At 40.7% G+C, this 17,364-nt stretch overlaps 1 protein-coding gene across 2 annotated transcripts in view; it reads left to right on the top strand.

Moving 5' to 3' along the window:
* The window catches only part of FMN1 (formin 1), a 310,736-nt gene that overhangs the window by 278,283 nt on the left and 15,089 nt on the right, over window positions 1-17,364 (top strand). The window contains exons 16-18 of one of the 2 annotated variants that reach the window (XM_045900408.3): window positions 3,111-3,195; window positions 6,071-15,079; window positions 16,865-17,042. In XM_045900408.3, coding sequence (XP_045756364.1) covers window positions 3,111-3,195; window positions 6,071-6,115 — 130 coding nt within the window. In that variant the 3' untranslated portion in view covers window positions 6,116-15,079; window positions 16,865-17,042. The remainder of the gene's footprint in view (window positions 1-3,110; window positions 3,196-6,070; window positions 15,080-16,864; window positions 17,043-17,364) is intronic. The other variant, XM_064570714.1, reaches the window with a different exon arrangement.

Genomic DNA, 17,364 nt, shown 5'->3' with positions numbered 1-17,364 from the left:
ACCAAAAGCTCCCTAAAAGTAAGGAGGCCTGGGGGGCAATAGTAACTCCAAACCATTTCATTGGAATTGGGATTAAACAGTCACTGTGATAAAATGTGCTCTTCGAAAACACATCTTGCTAGAGAGAAGCCAAGAAGAGGCAATTCTACAAACTGTGACCTCATCTACAGCACCATCATCTTGATTTGCAAGTCCCTTAATAGTCAGAGGGTCAGATGTAGTCTGACCTGGATTTGATCCTTTGGGTGCATTCTCTTCTTGTATGGGTATAGTCATAGTGATTGCTGCAAATGGAAACATTTAGAAACATTCAGTGGTGTATCCTCTCAGACCTATGTCAGTGTTGAGAAGCGCCCATTCTCCAGGCAGCTCTGAAGATGTATTTCTTAGGTTATATAAATCATTACTCATCTTGTCTCATTTTTATTTCGTTCCTGATACACCAGTCAGCACGTTGAATTCATTGTAACTTACTTGTGCATGTGGGCAGGGAGATTGGATTACTAAACATGGATTTTAAGTAAATTGTATAAAATTAGCTAAGTGGAGAAATAAGGCACTCAGCTACTTCTTTGATATTAAGCAAGTATGTGATTGATATTGAGCAAAAGATTTTCATTTGCGACCCTGAAGCAAAGCATGTTCATTTTTTTAAATGTCTAGGTTGCTAGATCTTTATTTAATATTTAAAAAGTATTTTTGAAAATAAAGAAGCATACAAAGGATAATATAACACATTCATATTCCCACCACTTAGAATTAACTGTTAACATTTTGCTACATATTCAATATTTTATAATAAAAAAAACAAAATATTATAGATAAAAGTGAAATTCTATTTGACCCAATGCCATCTCTTCTTCCATTTTTTCTAGTGATAAGCTCTATCACAAAACTAGTGAGTATCTTTCCAGTCTCTATATAAATATAGGTAGGTGTTTGTATGTGTGTTTATACACACATGCACGCGTCCATGAACAATACTGTTTTGTGAATACTGTTTGTATATGTACCACATACACAGTAACAACAGTAGGAAACCTATAGTGAGTGATTACACTGTGCCTGGAGCTGCAGTAGAGATAGTCTCAGTCCTTTCAATGACTATGGAGCAGCACTATTATTATTAGAGGTTACTTGCCCGGGGTCACACAGCCTGGCCAAGAATTAATCCCACCATCAGGCTCTGGAGCCCGAGCTCTTGACATCATGCTAGATGGCCTCCTCAATATATCACTCTACAGAATTCTTCACTATCTCAGTACCATGTTTCTGATATCTGTAATTGTTGAGTTTGTAAATCTAGTTCATTCCTTTTCACAGTTATACCATATTCCACTAAATGAGCATAGTATATAAGCAGCATTGTAAGATGGTTAGGACCTATAAAATAGCAATATCGAAAATTTCCATCTCACCAGGCCAGGTGAGAATTAAATGGTTGAATTCAAATAAAGCAGATAGAATGGTACCTAGTACTGAGTAAGCACCCAATAAATGTTAGCTGGTATTATTTGCTGTTATCATCTATCTGTTATTCTAAGGATCATAATCATTAGGTTGTTTCCAATTTGTCATTATTGCATATATTGCCCCAGAGAAAGCCCTGTGTCTACATATGTAGGTTTCTTCTTGTTCTCTCCCTAGAAGGAACTGATGGCTCACAGGGTGTGCATGTTCTCAGTTTCACCTGATATTGCCAAAGCCAGCTCTGCCAATCTACACTCCTCCCTAATGAACTGTTTGGCACTTCCCATTTCCCCATGTCCTCAATGAGAGTTGATATTGTGTAACTACTGGATGTGCAAATATGATGCTATAATTCATATACTGTGAAGTTTGCCCGTTTAAAGTGTGCAGTTTGGTGGTTTTTAGTATATTCACCAGGATGTGCCACCATCACCACAACCTAATTCTAGGAGAAACCCCTTTAACCCATTAGCAGTCAGTCCCCCCTGTCCCCCACCCCAACCTCTGGTTTGTCATCCAGTTTCAATCTCTATAGATTTGCCTATTCTCAACATTTCCTATAAATGCAATCATATGATATGTAGATTTTCGAGGCTCTTCCATGCTGTGGCGTGTATCAGCACTTCGTTCTTTTTCGTGGCCCAGTAATATTCCACTGTGTGGATAAACCACATTTTGTTTATCCATTTCTGTTGTTTCTTCTTTTGGCAATTATGAATAATGTTGCTATAAACATTCATATGAAAATTTTTGTATGAACATATATTTTCATTTTCTTGAATGTGCCAATATATTTATATACCTAGCCATGGAATTGCTGGGTCATATGAAAACTATGCTTAACATTTTGAAACACTGCCAAAGTGACTACACCATTTTCTAATCCCCTCAGCAATGTATGAGGGCTCCAATTTCATCCACCTCTGTACCTACTTGTTACTATCTTTCTTTCTAATTCCAGCCATCCTATGCAGTGTTATCTTGTGGCTTTGATTAGTATTGCCCTGATGACTAATGATGTTGAGCATCTTTTCATAGGCTTATTAGCCTTCTGTATGTCATCTTTGGCCTGTTTTTTCACTGGGCAGTTTGTCTTTTTATTGGAGTTATGAGAGTTCTTCATATATTCTGAATACAAGTCCCATATTGGATATATGATTTACAAAGATTGTCTCCCATCTTATGGGTTGCCTTTTTACTTTATTGACATGAATTGGTATATTTTAATATTTGTAGTTTTCATATGTTTCCTCAAAACTGTCAAAATTTTCAAAATTGTCTCTGTATTATCTACTGAGTGGATCACAAGCCAGAGAGCCTTGAAGTGTTCTGAGAGTAAAGTGAGTGCACCTAGCATACCATAGACCCGAAGAAGCTCCTGCATTGGTCACCTGAGGTCATCTAGGTGAGACCCTCAGCCAGTGAAGGAAATTCAGTTTTGATAATCTAGAAAACATGCCTTCACATCTGATTAGAGTTCAAATTTGATCATTTAAAGGCATTGAGAACCCATTCTTTATTTCCAAACTGTCAGTTGGTTAATTCAAAAGCATTTGGATACTGTTTAACCTGGCCTCTTTCTCTCTCTCTCTCTCCCCCTTCTGCCCCTCTCCCCTCCCCACTCCCTGTTTCGATTTCAGATTGAAAATGGCTCAGGAATCAGTCAGCAAGCTGACATCAGAGAAGAAAGTGGAGACAAAGAAAATCAATCCCACGGCTAGTCTGGTGAGACGCATGTTTCAACATAACCTCAAGATTTTTCATTATAACTGAGGTGCATCTGGGAGTGTGTCTGAATTTAAAGGATAAAACTCAGAGGAATGAGTAGTATCCAGATTCTCAGTTCCCATCCCAGAGTAGCCTAGGTAAGAAGGGAGTGAGGAACAAAACACGACTTACTGTGTTCTCCCAGCAAACCCAACACAGATCATTTCCTGATCAAGCAAATTTAGTCACTTGCCATCTCACACCCTTCCACACCCCAGGCCAGCATCCCCTTATGTCAAAGCACATTTCTCCTGAAATAGTTGAGCATTTAAGAAAGGGGTAGAGATTATACTCTTTAGATAATTGGGAAAACCGAGATGCAGAAAGATACAGCCTACCTAGGATCACTTTGCAAATGAGTAACAGAGACCAGCCCAGACTCTTGATCCCCTGACGTCTCTCCAGGAGCTAGAAACTTGGAGGCTAGTCCGTCTTCCCAGCTGTGGGAAGTCCATAGTACCATTCGGGAAGGTTCACAATGAGGCTCTACCTATACGTTAGAGACAGTAGTCGGAATAGCTAAATGGTTAGGAACCCAAAGTGTTGGGGTTCAAATCCCAGCTTAGCCACTTACTAGTTGTAAAACCTTCATGAAATTACTTTGCTTATTTTGGGAAAAGAGAGAAATAATACTACCTTTGCTTTAGGATGATTTTGAGGAAACGGAGAGACATAGAAAATGTCTGGCGTATAATAAGCGCTTAAAAATGTTGGCTGTTTTTCTTGTTATTACAAATTTTGGCAGCATTTGTTGGCACTTCCCTAGAGAACAGCAGTGAGTGGTAAATGGGAGTATTGCTCTCCTCAGTTTGATTTTCAGACCCTACCTCCCCTGTGCCCTGGTATCCCACAGCTACTTATTTTTATCCTTTTGAATTACAAGGACCATTTGCCAGCTCTTTAAACTTTTTGACCGTCTAAGTGAGGTTTAAGTTGTGAAGTGAGATTTTCTTTTTTCTGCTGATTGGTTAGGGTGTCTCTCATAACAGCCCCATCAGCAGCTAAATGAATGTTGAGTGAGATGTGGAGAAGTCGGGGTCCTACAGCTTGAGCAGGAAAAGCTGCAGTTAGTGCACGTAGCTCCTGAATGGACACATCCTCTGTGCCCCTTCAGTGGTGTATTCAGTACATTCACTTGTATGATTTTCGGTAGCAATGGGTTCAACCCTGACTTTTGTCTTCCTCGTTAGTCCTCCTACACCCCTTTCCCCAGCCCCCTTATTTGGGCCTCTATCCTAACTTTTATGGCCAAATCTTATTTCCAGGGACACAGAATGGATTCAGCCCTGGAGACAAAGGGGAAACAGTGGGTTTATTTACTGTGGCATTATTTATTTATTTATTATTTATTTATTTTAAGATTTTGTTTATTTATTTGACAAAGAGAGACACAGCGAGAGAGGGGACACAAGCAGTAGGAGTGGGAGAGGGAGAAGCAGGCTTCCCGCTGAGCAAGGAGCCCGATGCAGGGCTCGATCCCAGGACCCTGGGATCATGACCCGAGCCGAAGGCAGAAGCTTAACGACTGAGCCACCCAGGCACCCCTACTGTGGCATTTTTTATAGGTGACCTCCACTGTGAGCTAGCTCCCAGTTGCAGTCCTCAACTTGATAGGGTTGTTTCTTTTGTTGTTTATTTGGGTGGGAATTCAGGAAGAGCTCGTAAACTGATTCCTGATTCAAGTTCACAAGTCAGAGATGGGATCCAAACTCAGGATGGGTGTTTAGAAATCACCAGCTTGAGGGGCGCCTGGGTGGCTCAGTTGTTAAGCATCTGCCTTCGGCTCAGGTCATGATCCCAGGGTCCTGGGATCGAGCCCCACATCGGGCTCCCTGCTTAGCAGGAAGCCTGCTTCTCCCTCTCCCACTCCCCCTGCTTGTGTTCCCTCTCTCGCTGTGTCTCTGTCAAATAAATAAATAAATAGAATTTTTAAAAAATATTTAGAAATCACCAGCTTGAGTTTACATGTAGGCCACTTTAGTAACTCAGTGCATCACATCTCATAGATCACAAGCAGCTGAGGATCTGTTCACAAGGGGCCTCCCCATGCAAAGGAGTATACCTCTTCCATTTCTTTTTTAAAAGCCTTTTATGTGCTCACTCCAAGAGGGGATACACCCATTCTCACTATGCTTAATATTTTATTTCTCTAAAGTCCTAGAATGGTGAGGATCCATGCTTCTGTTTTGTATTTTCTTGTCTGTATTTATATCTTGCCAGCAGCCTTTCATGTCCTTCGTCTTTAGAAGGCTATCCCTGGGCAGGAAGCTCAGGGAGAGCAGAGCAGAACATCCATGGTAAAATGGGAGTTTCCTCCATGCTACGTGGATGGATTAAATCTGCTCCTCTTCCATTTTGCATAGCCTTTGTTCAGTTCCACCATCTTGACCATACGCAGATGTATTCAGCTTGGAAACAGTGATTTTTTCCTATCTAGACTCCCCAGAAACTATTTCTTAAGCATTCCCTAATTCCATTAGTAGACTGAGCATGGGGGTAGGAGGAATCTTCGAGTAACTGCAAACTTAGGACCTTTGTCACAGAGGAAGAGAACAGACCAGCCTCGCATGGTAAAGGTCAGTCTTTTAGATGGATATCATTGATTGATTAGCTGGTTATTCATTGTTTTTGGAAAGTAAGGGGAATAGGTTGGGAGGAGCAGGTAACAGGATTTCAGGAAAGAAGGATAGAATTACTCTCATTTCTACGGCATTGAGTACAGCTCTATTCATCATTCTAGGCCAAAACTTTGAGAAATTTATCAAAGTTTGAGAAAGATGAAAATTAAGAACAAAGAATGATAATAAACTCCTCTTTTTTCCTCAAACAACAGAAAGAAAGACTGCGTCAGAAGGAAGCCAGCGTGACCACTAACTAACACAGAGCCATGTGAGAATGACAGCAGCAAGATGCATTTTCTTGCATCGTCTTTTGCAACACTAGTGCTGCAGGAAGTTCTTGGAAGCTACGCCACCAAATGTTGGTTTTGCTCATCTCTTTCTGAGGTCATTGCAGTAAGCACCTCGTGCCTTCTTAAGGGAGTCCCTTGTTAAGCCACGGGAACAATGAGAAATTGTTTAAGGGAACATTGTAGGGATATTTGATGATTGTTTCTTGTAGAGGTCCAAAGTCATGCCATTACAACACCAGAAGAAATACCAAGATTTTCCAAATGTGTTTAAAAGTGGAGATTTCAAGCTTTCTAACCCAAGCTTGATATATATAAACTTGTGACAGAAAAAGAGAAGGATCTTTTATGACAATTGCCTTAAGAGGATTCGAGCCTTGATCTTTCCACACTGCTGGTGTGACTATTGATCTTAATTTTGATCCTGTTGTGGCAAGATCCTACAGTATTTTTCTCACCAAAAATGTTGAAACTTACCAAAATTATTTTTTAAGACATCCAAGACTATGGATTTTCCAGAGGAGAGAAATGGTTATTTTGTTGTTGTTGTTGTTGTTGTTGTTCATATAATGGAAAGGACAGAAAATGGAATTGTACATGGGTAGAGAGGGAGTTAAATAGCCATAAACTTCACCCTGGAGAAGAAATTACTGTACGGGGAGTTGACATCAGCTGTTAAGCAAGACCCATTCTTTTGTTTTTATGTGAGTTCATTGTGGTTTCCTTGTCCAGCAGAAATTCTCTACCCTTATTCTTGAAAGAAACAGTGATACCCAAGCCAACACAGGCTTGGAGGTCAAAGTACCTGCTTGGGCAAGTGGCCCAGTCCCAGCACATTTCACATTTCAGAATGTTCGTGAATGGGTAAGGCCATGTTGGCATTCAGCTGAGCTCTGCATCATGTTCTGGGACTGTGTGTGTCTGTACCTCTCCCACCAACCTCAGGAGGCAATTTCCAGACAAGAGAGCAAATGCTACTCACAGCCTTTCATCATGACACTGACAGGCGTGTGACCTAGGGTGAAGCAGGAGTCTTTGATGTTGAAAAAATTAAGACCATAAAAAAGATTCTTTACATCAAAATGAAAAGAAGGTGATTACATTAATATTAAGCTTTGAGTGGAATATCATGGACAGGCAGCTTTTTCTGACGCTGGGAGCCCATATGATCGCTGCCCCTTGAATCACAAGGGAAACCACCTTGGACCTCTCCCCTGACATTTTTTTCCTTAAGTCACCTCTCTTCTAATCTATCTTGTGAGAGGAGAAGAGAGAGGACTGGGCTTGAATTGAGAATAGGATCAAAGACTATCCATTTTCGGCCTTGAAGGGAAAGAGGTCCAAGCCTTCTCCAGTTGGTGGATGACAGTCTAGAGGTGGGTAAGAACCTTAAAACCCTTCCTGATTGGGCTGCCATGTGTGGCCTTGCCCCCGGCCCCAGCCTTTTCCCAGAACCTCTCAATTTGCCAGGTACCTGAGTGTCCCCCCAGGACTGCCTGCTAATCATCAGTCCCCTCAGGGACTCCCTAATAGAGTCAGCTAATTAAAGCAGCCCTGTATTCTAATATAATGCAGTCAGGATCAAATCAAATCACAGAGGCCATATTTGTGCAGGTGTTAACCACCTTCTCTAATAATTCAAAAGAAAGGAATATGGTAGCATGGTTGGGTCTTTTTTTTTTTCTCCCCCCAATTCAAAATAAGAGATGAGACAAGCAAAACAAAAAAGCTGGTAAGGAGCTGATATTACTAAAAGAAGTTGCTCGTGAGCCAGAAGCTTTCCATACTGCTTTCTTATATTGTTTCTCTTCATTTTCACTCAACTGTGAAGAAAACCTAAGAAATTCATTGATTTAAAACAAATTCCACTTACAGTCATCCTGTGCTCTGGGACATTCCTTCTAATTTTATCGTGCAGAAGAAAAGTGCCTGTCTTTTCCATGCTCGGGGGACCAACTCTGAGTTCAGTGAGATCAACATATGTCTAGATCCTCATTGGTTCCCACAGACTTGATGGGCGAGCGCAGCATGTGCTTTCAGTGGAGTCACTGGTCCACTTCAGGTCTCTAAAGAGGATACTCACAAGAAAATCACTGACAGTAAACAGGCCTGTCACTATGGCCACATAACCCTGCAAGAACATGCTCTCAGGGAACCAGTGCTGAAGAAGAATGAGTGGAAATATTTAATGTGAGAATTAGACAAAGGCAGCCCAAGTTGGATTCCATTCACATGGACAGATTAGCCACTGGCAGTAAAATGCCTATTTCTAAAGACTATACTTTGCCTGCTCTGTTGGTAAACCTGGCGATTTTGTCAGACTAGTTAAATATAATAAGTTAGTGCATTAAGACACTAGGGCAGAATCTCCATTATTCTCACCCATTTTGGGTCCTGCATTGTGTATCTGGATGCCCCCTCCATACATTCACTGCAGTGTTGGCACAGCCTTTGTTTCTAACGGAAGTCGATGCTCAGTGAAATTTCACAAGAGCTTGTTCAAGGTGGGCCATCTAAAACAACCTGGAGCCCCTTGAAATTATCCCTCTAAAATGCAATTGAGATTATGGTCAAATGCAACAGCTGTCTCTAAAGGTTTCATAGAGAGGAAGTAGTTAGTATACCACTTAAGCAGCTTGAGCATTTCAGGCAAGCAGGGTTTAAGTGGCTTTTCTAAGAACAGCCTTCCCCAAACTAGAGAGAGAGTGGCCAGTATTGCTACTCTGTGTTTAACCAGACACTCACACCCAACTTTACTAGTCAGGCTCTGAAAAACCTTGACTTAGAAGCAACATCGTCTCTTCCTAGCCAGGAGTCATTACATCTGAGGACATGGTTGGATAGCAGTTTAGACTCTTGCATGAGTAACCTGCAATCATCATCAAGCATGCAAGTATATCATATATTACACTAAAACATGATATAAACATGTTAGGTGAAAAGCATCAGGCCTGTGAGACGTCAAAGATGAGGTTAGAAGGAGGTGTACTGTATGGCTTTTAACACAAAAGGCAGCTTAATGGTGCGGGTAGGGGCGGAGGGCACAGAAAGAGAAAAGTGTGGCCAAGCAGAAATAGATGATCATGATGATGATGGACCTGCTGCCTTTTGAATCCTTGAGTTGACATGTCTCTTCAAATGCCCACCAAAAGTACCTAGGAATAATGGAAAAACAATTTCTGAAATCTGGGAAGTAGAATAAAGAAACCCAGCTGTGTGAGTACATCTTTAAATGTTCTAGCCAAAACAAATTGGCAGTATGGTTGAGGAATCAATTGCCAGATTGGGTGCTAGTCTTGGACCCCTCTTACCCCCCAGTAAGCTACTGAGCCCCCCCTTAGGCACCTCTTTTTTTTCCTAAGAACCATAAGGAAAGGCATTTCCTAAATGAACAGCTTATATGATGCTGGTGGAGAAACTGGAGAAACTGAAGGAAGGAATGAAACTCTGGGGGTGGTATTGGAAACCTCCTTGCTACGGTTCTTCCAAGGACCAGGATTGGATGTAGCAGAAGAGTCATGTTATTTTTGGAAAAGATTTGCCTGTTGGCCTGGGATTGTACATCTCTCTGTAGATTATACTGTGCACAATGGGGCATTTTCATGTTAATTATATTCTTGCTTTCTCGAATGTTGTATTTTCTCATTTCTGTTTCTGCTTCTCCCTTGCCTGACATCATAGACACAGATCACTGCACACAACATTGCATGCAGCAGTATAGCCTAAGACAGCGCCTAGTCCAAGTATCAAGGGGAATTAGCAATGCAGACCTGCAGCCTCTTTCCCTGTGTACCAGACTATAACCTTAAGAGGAAAACCTCTTCGTTCCCTGACTTCCTAAATCAGCTTATTTTGTAGTACTCTCCCTTCCTCAAATAAAGATAAAACCAACTTGGGGCTTTCTGTGTCAGGGAGGAGAAAGAAGTCCAAAATACATAGCTTTTTTTCCCAAAAAATATCTGGTCCAAATATCAAATATATCATTTTATAAAGTAGATTTGTGCATTATTTTCTTTGATTCTGCCTGTTCTTAAAAAAAAAAAAATGACCAAAAGCTGGAAGGGAAAGAAAAAGCATCAGATTTGGTAATTTGCAAATTAGTTTATTAATTTCTAATTAACAAAACATGGACATACTGTGAAATCCAATGTTGTGGAAATCCTGAGCACAGAAAAATTGGAACAGCTGTGCGAGCTGATGAGCATGGACAAAGTAAGAGCTCTCTGGGGCCTGCTTGAGACTTTAGCCTCAACCAGGCAATTTTTAGGGTTTGGATTCAAAAGAGTCGAAGATTGCCCTGAATAGTGTACTTTTTTAAAAGCCACATACAAGGAAAAGTGGTGTGATATAATGGAAGAAGTGGCCAGACCATTACACCATCCTTACTCTGCACTCTCTTAAGAACAGTTGATAAATGTGTGGAACATCTGGAAGGCCATCAAAACCACATTTCATATATCAGCTATTGTACCTTTAGGAACAATTCAGCTGAAGAAAGTGGGCTGAATGAAGGAATGAACTTTCATTCATGTCAGCTACTTTGTCATCATGAAGAAATTGGCAACACAAGAGAAACCAGGCTATGAGGCCAAACTAATAGTATTTAATATTTGAAAAGTATGAATCATTTTTAGCCTTGCCACAATGCAAGTAACTTCTTGGTTATGTTTCCACCTTCTAGCTACAGAGAAAAACAATCCAGCTGCTTGGAACCTTCCCTATTATTGGTGCAAAAGTCACTTAAAGAAAAGCACCTTTGGAAACTGGCCTCCGCATGGCTGGCTGCTTGCAGACACGCATCACAGTATTTATAACCCCATTAGCAATTGAATCCAGGCATCACTAGGCTCTTACTCACAGCTGAGAGTGTGACCAAGAGGCCCATTTTGTGTCATTTCTACACACACGTCAGTTGTTGACACCTTGTTAGAGCACTGAATGCTAGTTTCACAATTCTTCATTTCCCCTTCCAAGGAGTGGGCAATCTACCAAACCCTCCCAAATCGACTCTTTGCTGTGAAGGAGTGAATTCAAGAGCATTTTAACATGCAGGGTTGAAGCCAATTCAGTAGCCTTAGTTGTGCCAAGACTCTTAATCAACACTGTGATATAAACCTAGCATTTGGGAAATTTGTGTAGTTGACAACTTAATTGGAAATGTGAAGATATTAAAATGGCAGCCATCTAACTCTGTCTCTTAAAACCCTCGTGCAGCTTCTACCAGCAGAGATGTTAAGGAAGCAAATCAAGCCTCAGTCAGGAGACCAACTGTCCTCAAGGAGAGCTTACTAGGTTCGCTTCCCCTCTACTCCAGCCCCTCTCTCAACCAGCCTGGTGATAACTAGTAACACAAAAAAACCTCCTTTTCATCCTTCTCTTCTCTGGTATGATGGTTCACTTCAGTCAGGAGCTCAAATGAACTCCAGACTTTATTGCATATTACATCTATGAAGTACTTGTTCATGAATTTTGTCTGCATTCTATGATCTGGAGAAGAACAACTTAATCTCATTTTTTTTAATAGGGAAGTGGTAGCTAACACCATTAATTTATCCTTCTGTATTCCATCTATGCTCATATAACTTTCTGTTTTTTAATCTTCTCTTAAATGTACTAAGAAACACCAGTCTGCTTCCTTTTCTGAAAGCTAACCCAAATAGTTCTGGGAGCTATTTTTTAATGCTTTGTGTGAAATTTGATAGCATTGGGCTAGAAAAACGCAAATGAGCCCATAGTTTCCAGCAGAAATTCACCTCCCAAAAATTTGTCATTCTTCTCCATGGAGTAAGCAACTTCTATTATATTTAGGCTATTTTGTAGGCTGAGCATTTCCCTAAATTCTACCTGTGCAGACACCAAGGGGCTCTCTGTCTTTGAAACTGTAAGGAGGTCTTACGAGAGAGTGAGTATTTCTCCCCATATATATAGTGGGAGCCCCCAATATGTTATCTTATACTTTTCCTGCATTCATTCTTAGGCGTGCATTCACCGTGGTTTGTCAACATCTTTGGCAAAATTGTACTTCCTTTCCTTCATTATCCTCTTCCAGAGCTTGCTTCTATTCTTGTCTCATGAAACAAATGTATTTTCATTCATTCAACTGGGCCAGCTTTCCAAAATGAAAGGCTAGTTCCATAGACACCTGAGTATACAAGGAAATTATTCTCTACCTCCCCATGGCATGGACAATAAATGTGTTCAGGAATGAACAACTCTCTGGGAACTCTTGGGATGATTTTGAATTCCAGGGTTCTATGAGAGGCAAAAAAAAAATGGGTATGTAGCATACAAAAATTGTACTACTCTTCCCAATAAGAGGCTAGAAGGAGATTCAAAATCTTTACATCTTTGATAGGTTTGAGTGAACTATAAGTAGCTCATTTTTTTTTCCTTTCTTCTTGACAACTTGTTCCTGGCTATAATCTTACTTTTTCATATCTGACCCCCAACACATAAAGAAGGTGGTTTCAGCCTCACTGGGACTGCACTCTTCCAAAGACATCCATTTCCTTTGGAAACAAATCTGTGAGTGAGGGGAAAGTAGTGTAATTCTCCTGTCTGTCCAGAGTGACGTACGTAGGATTTTGGGGTCCACCAAAAGGATAGGTCTATCCCAAATCGTTAATTTTACAATTCTGTAATGCTTCAATTTCTCAAGACACAAATAATGTGACCCTACTGTTAGTAAAATATATAATCTTCAAAGAATATAAGCGTTATGAAAAAAGGACTTCCCTTTAAAGAAGAGTCTAAAACCCTCCTAAAAAGGCAGAAACTTATAAAATTCAAAATTGAACAATTTTTTTTAGAGAAAACATGTCATTGATTCATCATAGTTTTTTCCTCTCACTGAGTTTTAATTTAGACTAGCATGGGAAGCAGGGTGCCCCTGGACTTTGATTTAGGGGATCGTGCTTTGGCCTGGAAAATCAGCACTGAGCTGCTGCCCAGAACCTAAGTGAAATCAGTCAGCATCCTAATAGGAATCAGGCCTAACAAATGTAAATTACTTCAAGTCCTTTAGGGCTTAATTTTCTCAGTGACACCCTGGACCCCAGACACTGCTTCCTAAGATGCATTTGATCCATGTGGTGATGTCTCCATAGGGCTTGGGAGATTGTAAGCGATGGGATGTGGGAGTAGAGCAGGAGACGGGGAGAAGGAAATTTTGAACATGGCGGCCAGGGTGCAATGTTTTGCTGGTCTAATGCGCTGTTGGGAGGCTGGTGATTTTTGCCTTGCTTGTATCATGGATGACCTTTCAGTGGCAGCTCCAGGAATCTCATCAGGCAAATGAGAGTGTTCAGTATCTCCTATTGGTCAGTGCCTGACAATGTGCTGGGAAAGCAGGTACCCTAGTGAAACTGGCCTGTGTTCAGATTCATTCCCATAGGGCTGGTTGTGCATGGGTCTTCCTGTTTTGTCCACGCCTGTCCAAAACTCACTGTGGCACCTACTTCATGTCACTTTTCTCACTTCAGTACTTGTGCTTTGGCCTCCCCTTCCTTCAGAGCCCACGGCTTTTCCCCTCACTTTACCTTTATAGTTTCTCCAGAATCCAGCCTTAATTACCCCCTCCCTCCCTCCCCTCAAGCCTGATGCGCCATTCCCCAGCCCTTTGGACGGGGTGCTCTGCTGTCACCAAGTGAGACACAGCACTGTGACTGCCTCCTGTTAATGTCAGCATCACCTCATCACTTAGGCAAAGAGGGAAAAATCCATAAAAGAGATGGAAAATACATTTCTTTTTTCGTCTTATTCTCTATTTTAAGAAGGTCTTCGAAGGGAGGGTTCTAGGCCATTTCAGTTTCTCCTAGATTGTACTTTAAGCCTGTCTAATTAGGGACCATCCTTTGATAAGTTATAAATCAGTCCAGTCTCACCATCTAGGATGAGTAAGACTAAAGTTTTGAATCTGAAGGAACTTTTCTGTGCTGCTGGACAAATTGACTTAATTCTGTGCAAACAGTTTGAATCACAGGCTTTTTATTGCCACCCCATTCTTACTACTACTCATGATCCAAACATCTACACGAATCTGGATCAGGATGTTGACAATTTGTGGTTATTTTCAGATCAACAGTAACTGTTACACTCTTGAAAGTGCTTAAAAAGAAAGGGTAAGCATGTCCTGAGTAATCAGTCTTTGGACCTGGAAAAATTTGGCTTCTCTGTTAAATATTAGATCAATCTGTAGATGTAATCTTAAATTTTCAGCAATAATGAAGACAGTTTGGGAAACGAGAAGGCACTTTAAAGACATGAAACCTTACATTACATGCTCTTGGACATTTTTTAATATAATAAGCTAATTGGATTCAGGTATTTTTTCCCTTTAAATTTTTAAAAATATGTATTTCTAATTTGTTTGCATATTTAATTTTGTCAAAGCTGAGAAATGTTCATTAGTTGGATTTGTAAATGTCATTTGCAACCAAATGAAGTATTTATTTTTAAAAAGAAAGGGTGAAGGAACCAATATTGACTTGTACATAATGAAAATATATGTGTGTGTCTATATATATATATATATTTTTTTTTTTCTCCTTGACACTATTTGGTCACCACATCAAGTGTATTTTTGTACATAACATATTGGTTAGGAAATGTAGATTGTCTATTCAAAGAATTCTATCTCTGTGATAGATTATATTTATCCTAATCTGTTGATACTTCTGTAATTTGTTTTAAGAGATAGAACTCTATTTTTTGGAATTTGCAGAGAACTGCACTCATGGCTTCCAAATGTAAATATGATGAGAATATTTTAATAAATCTTGGTTTCACGCCTGCTGGTGTGTGGTGCAGATTTGTTTTCAAGAGAACTTTGGGCTGTCTCCCAACAGTACTTTCATATGGAGAATACCAGTCATCTGGAACGTTCCTTACTGATCAAGTGCAGTGTTATTACTGAGCTGCAAGAGCTGGGTCTTGGTAAGTCCATCCTGTTTCCTTCTTTCTCCCCTTTCCATCCCACCAACAGTGAGCAATCTGGCTTGGTGTTCAAGGCGAACCTGGAGCAGACAAGCCCAGCCAGGTACTGGCTCAGCTAGGCTGACCAGAACAACACTGCCTGAAGATAAATCGTCCAAGGTGGGGGTATATGGGCAGAACCACAAGTATGGATGACTTCAAGCTATGGGTTAGTAAACTATATACCAGGGAAACCGAACAGAAATATAACTGTATTGTGTTCTAGCACTAAGCACAAGATACAAATCCTTTTCAAGCAATGATAGGACACATGCAAGTATTTATGATCAAGAACCAAACGACTTTTGGCAAAACACTCTTCAATTTCAATAAAAGTGTGCTTGTGTGTTTTTAAATTTATTTACTCAGTGTTCCTAAATGCCGTGCACTCTTAAGGTCTAGAAGTTTGCTGAAATATGCCCCAATTTATACAGATACATTTCATGAACAGACACAGTTACTGTCTGGGGAGACATTTCATCACTGGGAAATCTTCTGAATCCTAGAGTCATAGAGTTGCAAAAATCTTCAGACATCGGATGAAATCTCCTATTTCACAGAGTAAAAACAACTGAAGTCCAAGGGACTTGCTGAAAATCACAGTTAGTGCTGGTGAACACATTAAGACTAGAATCCAAATCTCTTGACCCCAAGGCTAAAACCCTTCCCACTGCTTAACTCTTTCATCAGGTTAAACTGTTCTCTTCAAAATGCAGGTCTCCCCCTGCTATCTGACAATGGAGTATGCTCATGAAACTTTTCGTAGGCCCAAATGGCATAATGCAAAGAAGCAATTACCATTAATTTATATGGAAAATTATCTGAGCATTCCCAGACCCCAAAAACAACCTCTCTCGGACTTTTCTGATACCTCAGGACACATCTTGCTAACGGATGCACAAAATCAGTCAAGATAAAGCACAGACATGGTTCAAAGCTGTAATGGCTTGATGCTGAGATGCTGAGTGTAGTTCCTGGGGAAGGAGCTTGGTGGGGCCCCTCTCAGCTCACTTGCGTGCATGCTGCCTCTGTAAGGCTCACTGCAAAACAAATGCTAAATGCCATTTTTGCTTTTTGCTTTCTTTTTTGTAAAAGCGAAAATCTTCAGATTTTTTCTGAAGCAAAACCAAGTACTACTGTAGGTCTTTTGTGAAAAGCAAAGGGAAGTAACAGGAACTTCCAGAAAGTGGGGGATACCTGTACACTATTATGGAGAAATATTCTAGAACCGTTGTTTGAAAGAAAGGGTCCAAATGCTCCTAAAGGTTTGTTGAAGCCATTATTAAAGTTGTGTTCTGGGGCGCCTGGGTGGCTCAGTCAGTTAAACTCTTGATTTCAGCTCAGGTCATGTCTCAAGGTCGTAGGATCGAGCCTTGTGTCAGGCTCCATGCTCAGCAGGGGTCTGCTTGAGATTCTATCTCCCCTTCTGTCTCTGCCCCTCCCCCTGCTCACTCTCCCTCTCTCTAAAATAAATATTGCTTTTTTAAAAAACTAAAAATAAAGTTGTGTTCTGAATTAGAGTGCCTAGCAGAGGGCAAAGGCCTGAGTATCAAGGAACCTAGGAAAAATATCAGTCTACCTTAGGAAGAATCTCCTCTCCGGTTTAATCAAGGTTTATTCTCCCTTGCTGAGTGATAGCTGTTGAATTTATAAGTATACTTTTTTGCCTATTCTTTAAATAGTCCATGTATGCTGATGGCCCAACTAACAGGCCATAAATTTCTGAGGCTAAATATTCCATTTCAGACTCCCGCTGCCCACTTCTACCTGCCTGTGATGTATTCATGGAAATAAAAGACTTGACAGTTGGCCTGCACTGGCCCGGCCTGCAATAGATGCCTGCAGCACTTTGGATGCCTTTAAGTCTTCTCAAAGGAGAGCTACTTCATGCCCATCATTGTGTGATACTGAATGGTAAGAGAAGGTAACTATATAATTTATCAATCAATGCATTAAAAATGCCCCCAAACAGTGAATTAAGTCAACAATCATCACTTCTCATTTTTTATGGTTTTTGTTAGTTTGGAAACAGCTCAACTGGGCGGTTCTCACTTTGGAGTCTCATAAGGTTGTAGTATTATGTCTGCTGGGTTCTCAGCCCTCTGAAAACTGGGAAGCTTGAGTGGGGCTGGAACGTGCATTTCCAAGATGGCTGACTAACTTGGCTGGCAGGCTGGTGCTGGCTCTAGGCTCAGTGTCTCCATAAGGGCTGCTTGAGGAATCCAAAGCAAAACATATAACACTTT

Source organism: Mirounga angustirostris, unplaced genomic scaffold, assembly GCF_029215605.1.
Source record: "Mirounga angustirostris isolate CCGP_5_RB_7025 unplaced genomic scaffold, mMirAng1.0.hap1 SCAF_9, whole genome shotgun sequence".
Lineage (NCBI taxonomy): Eukaryota > Metazoa > Chordata > Mammalia > Carnivora > Phocidae > Mirounga > Mirounga angustirostris.
This window is presented reverse-complemented; position numbering and strand designations above follow the sequence as displayed.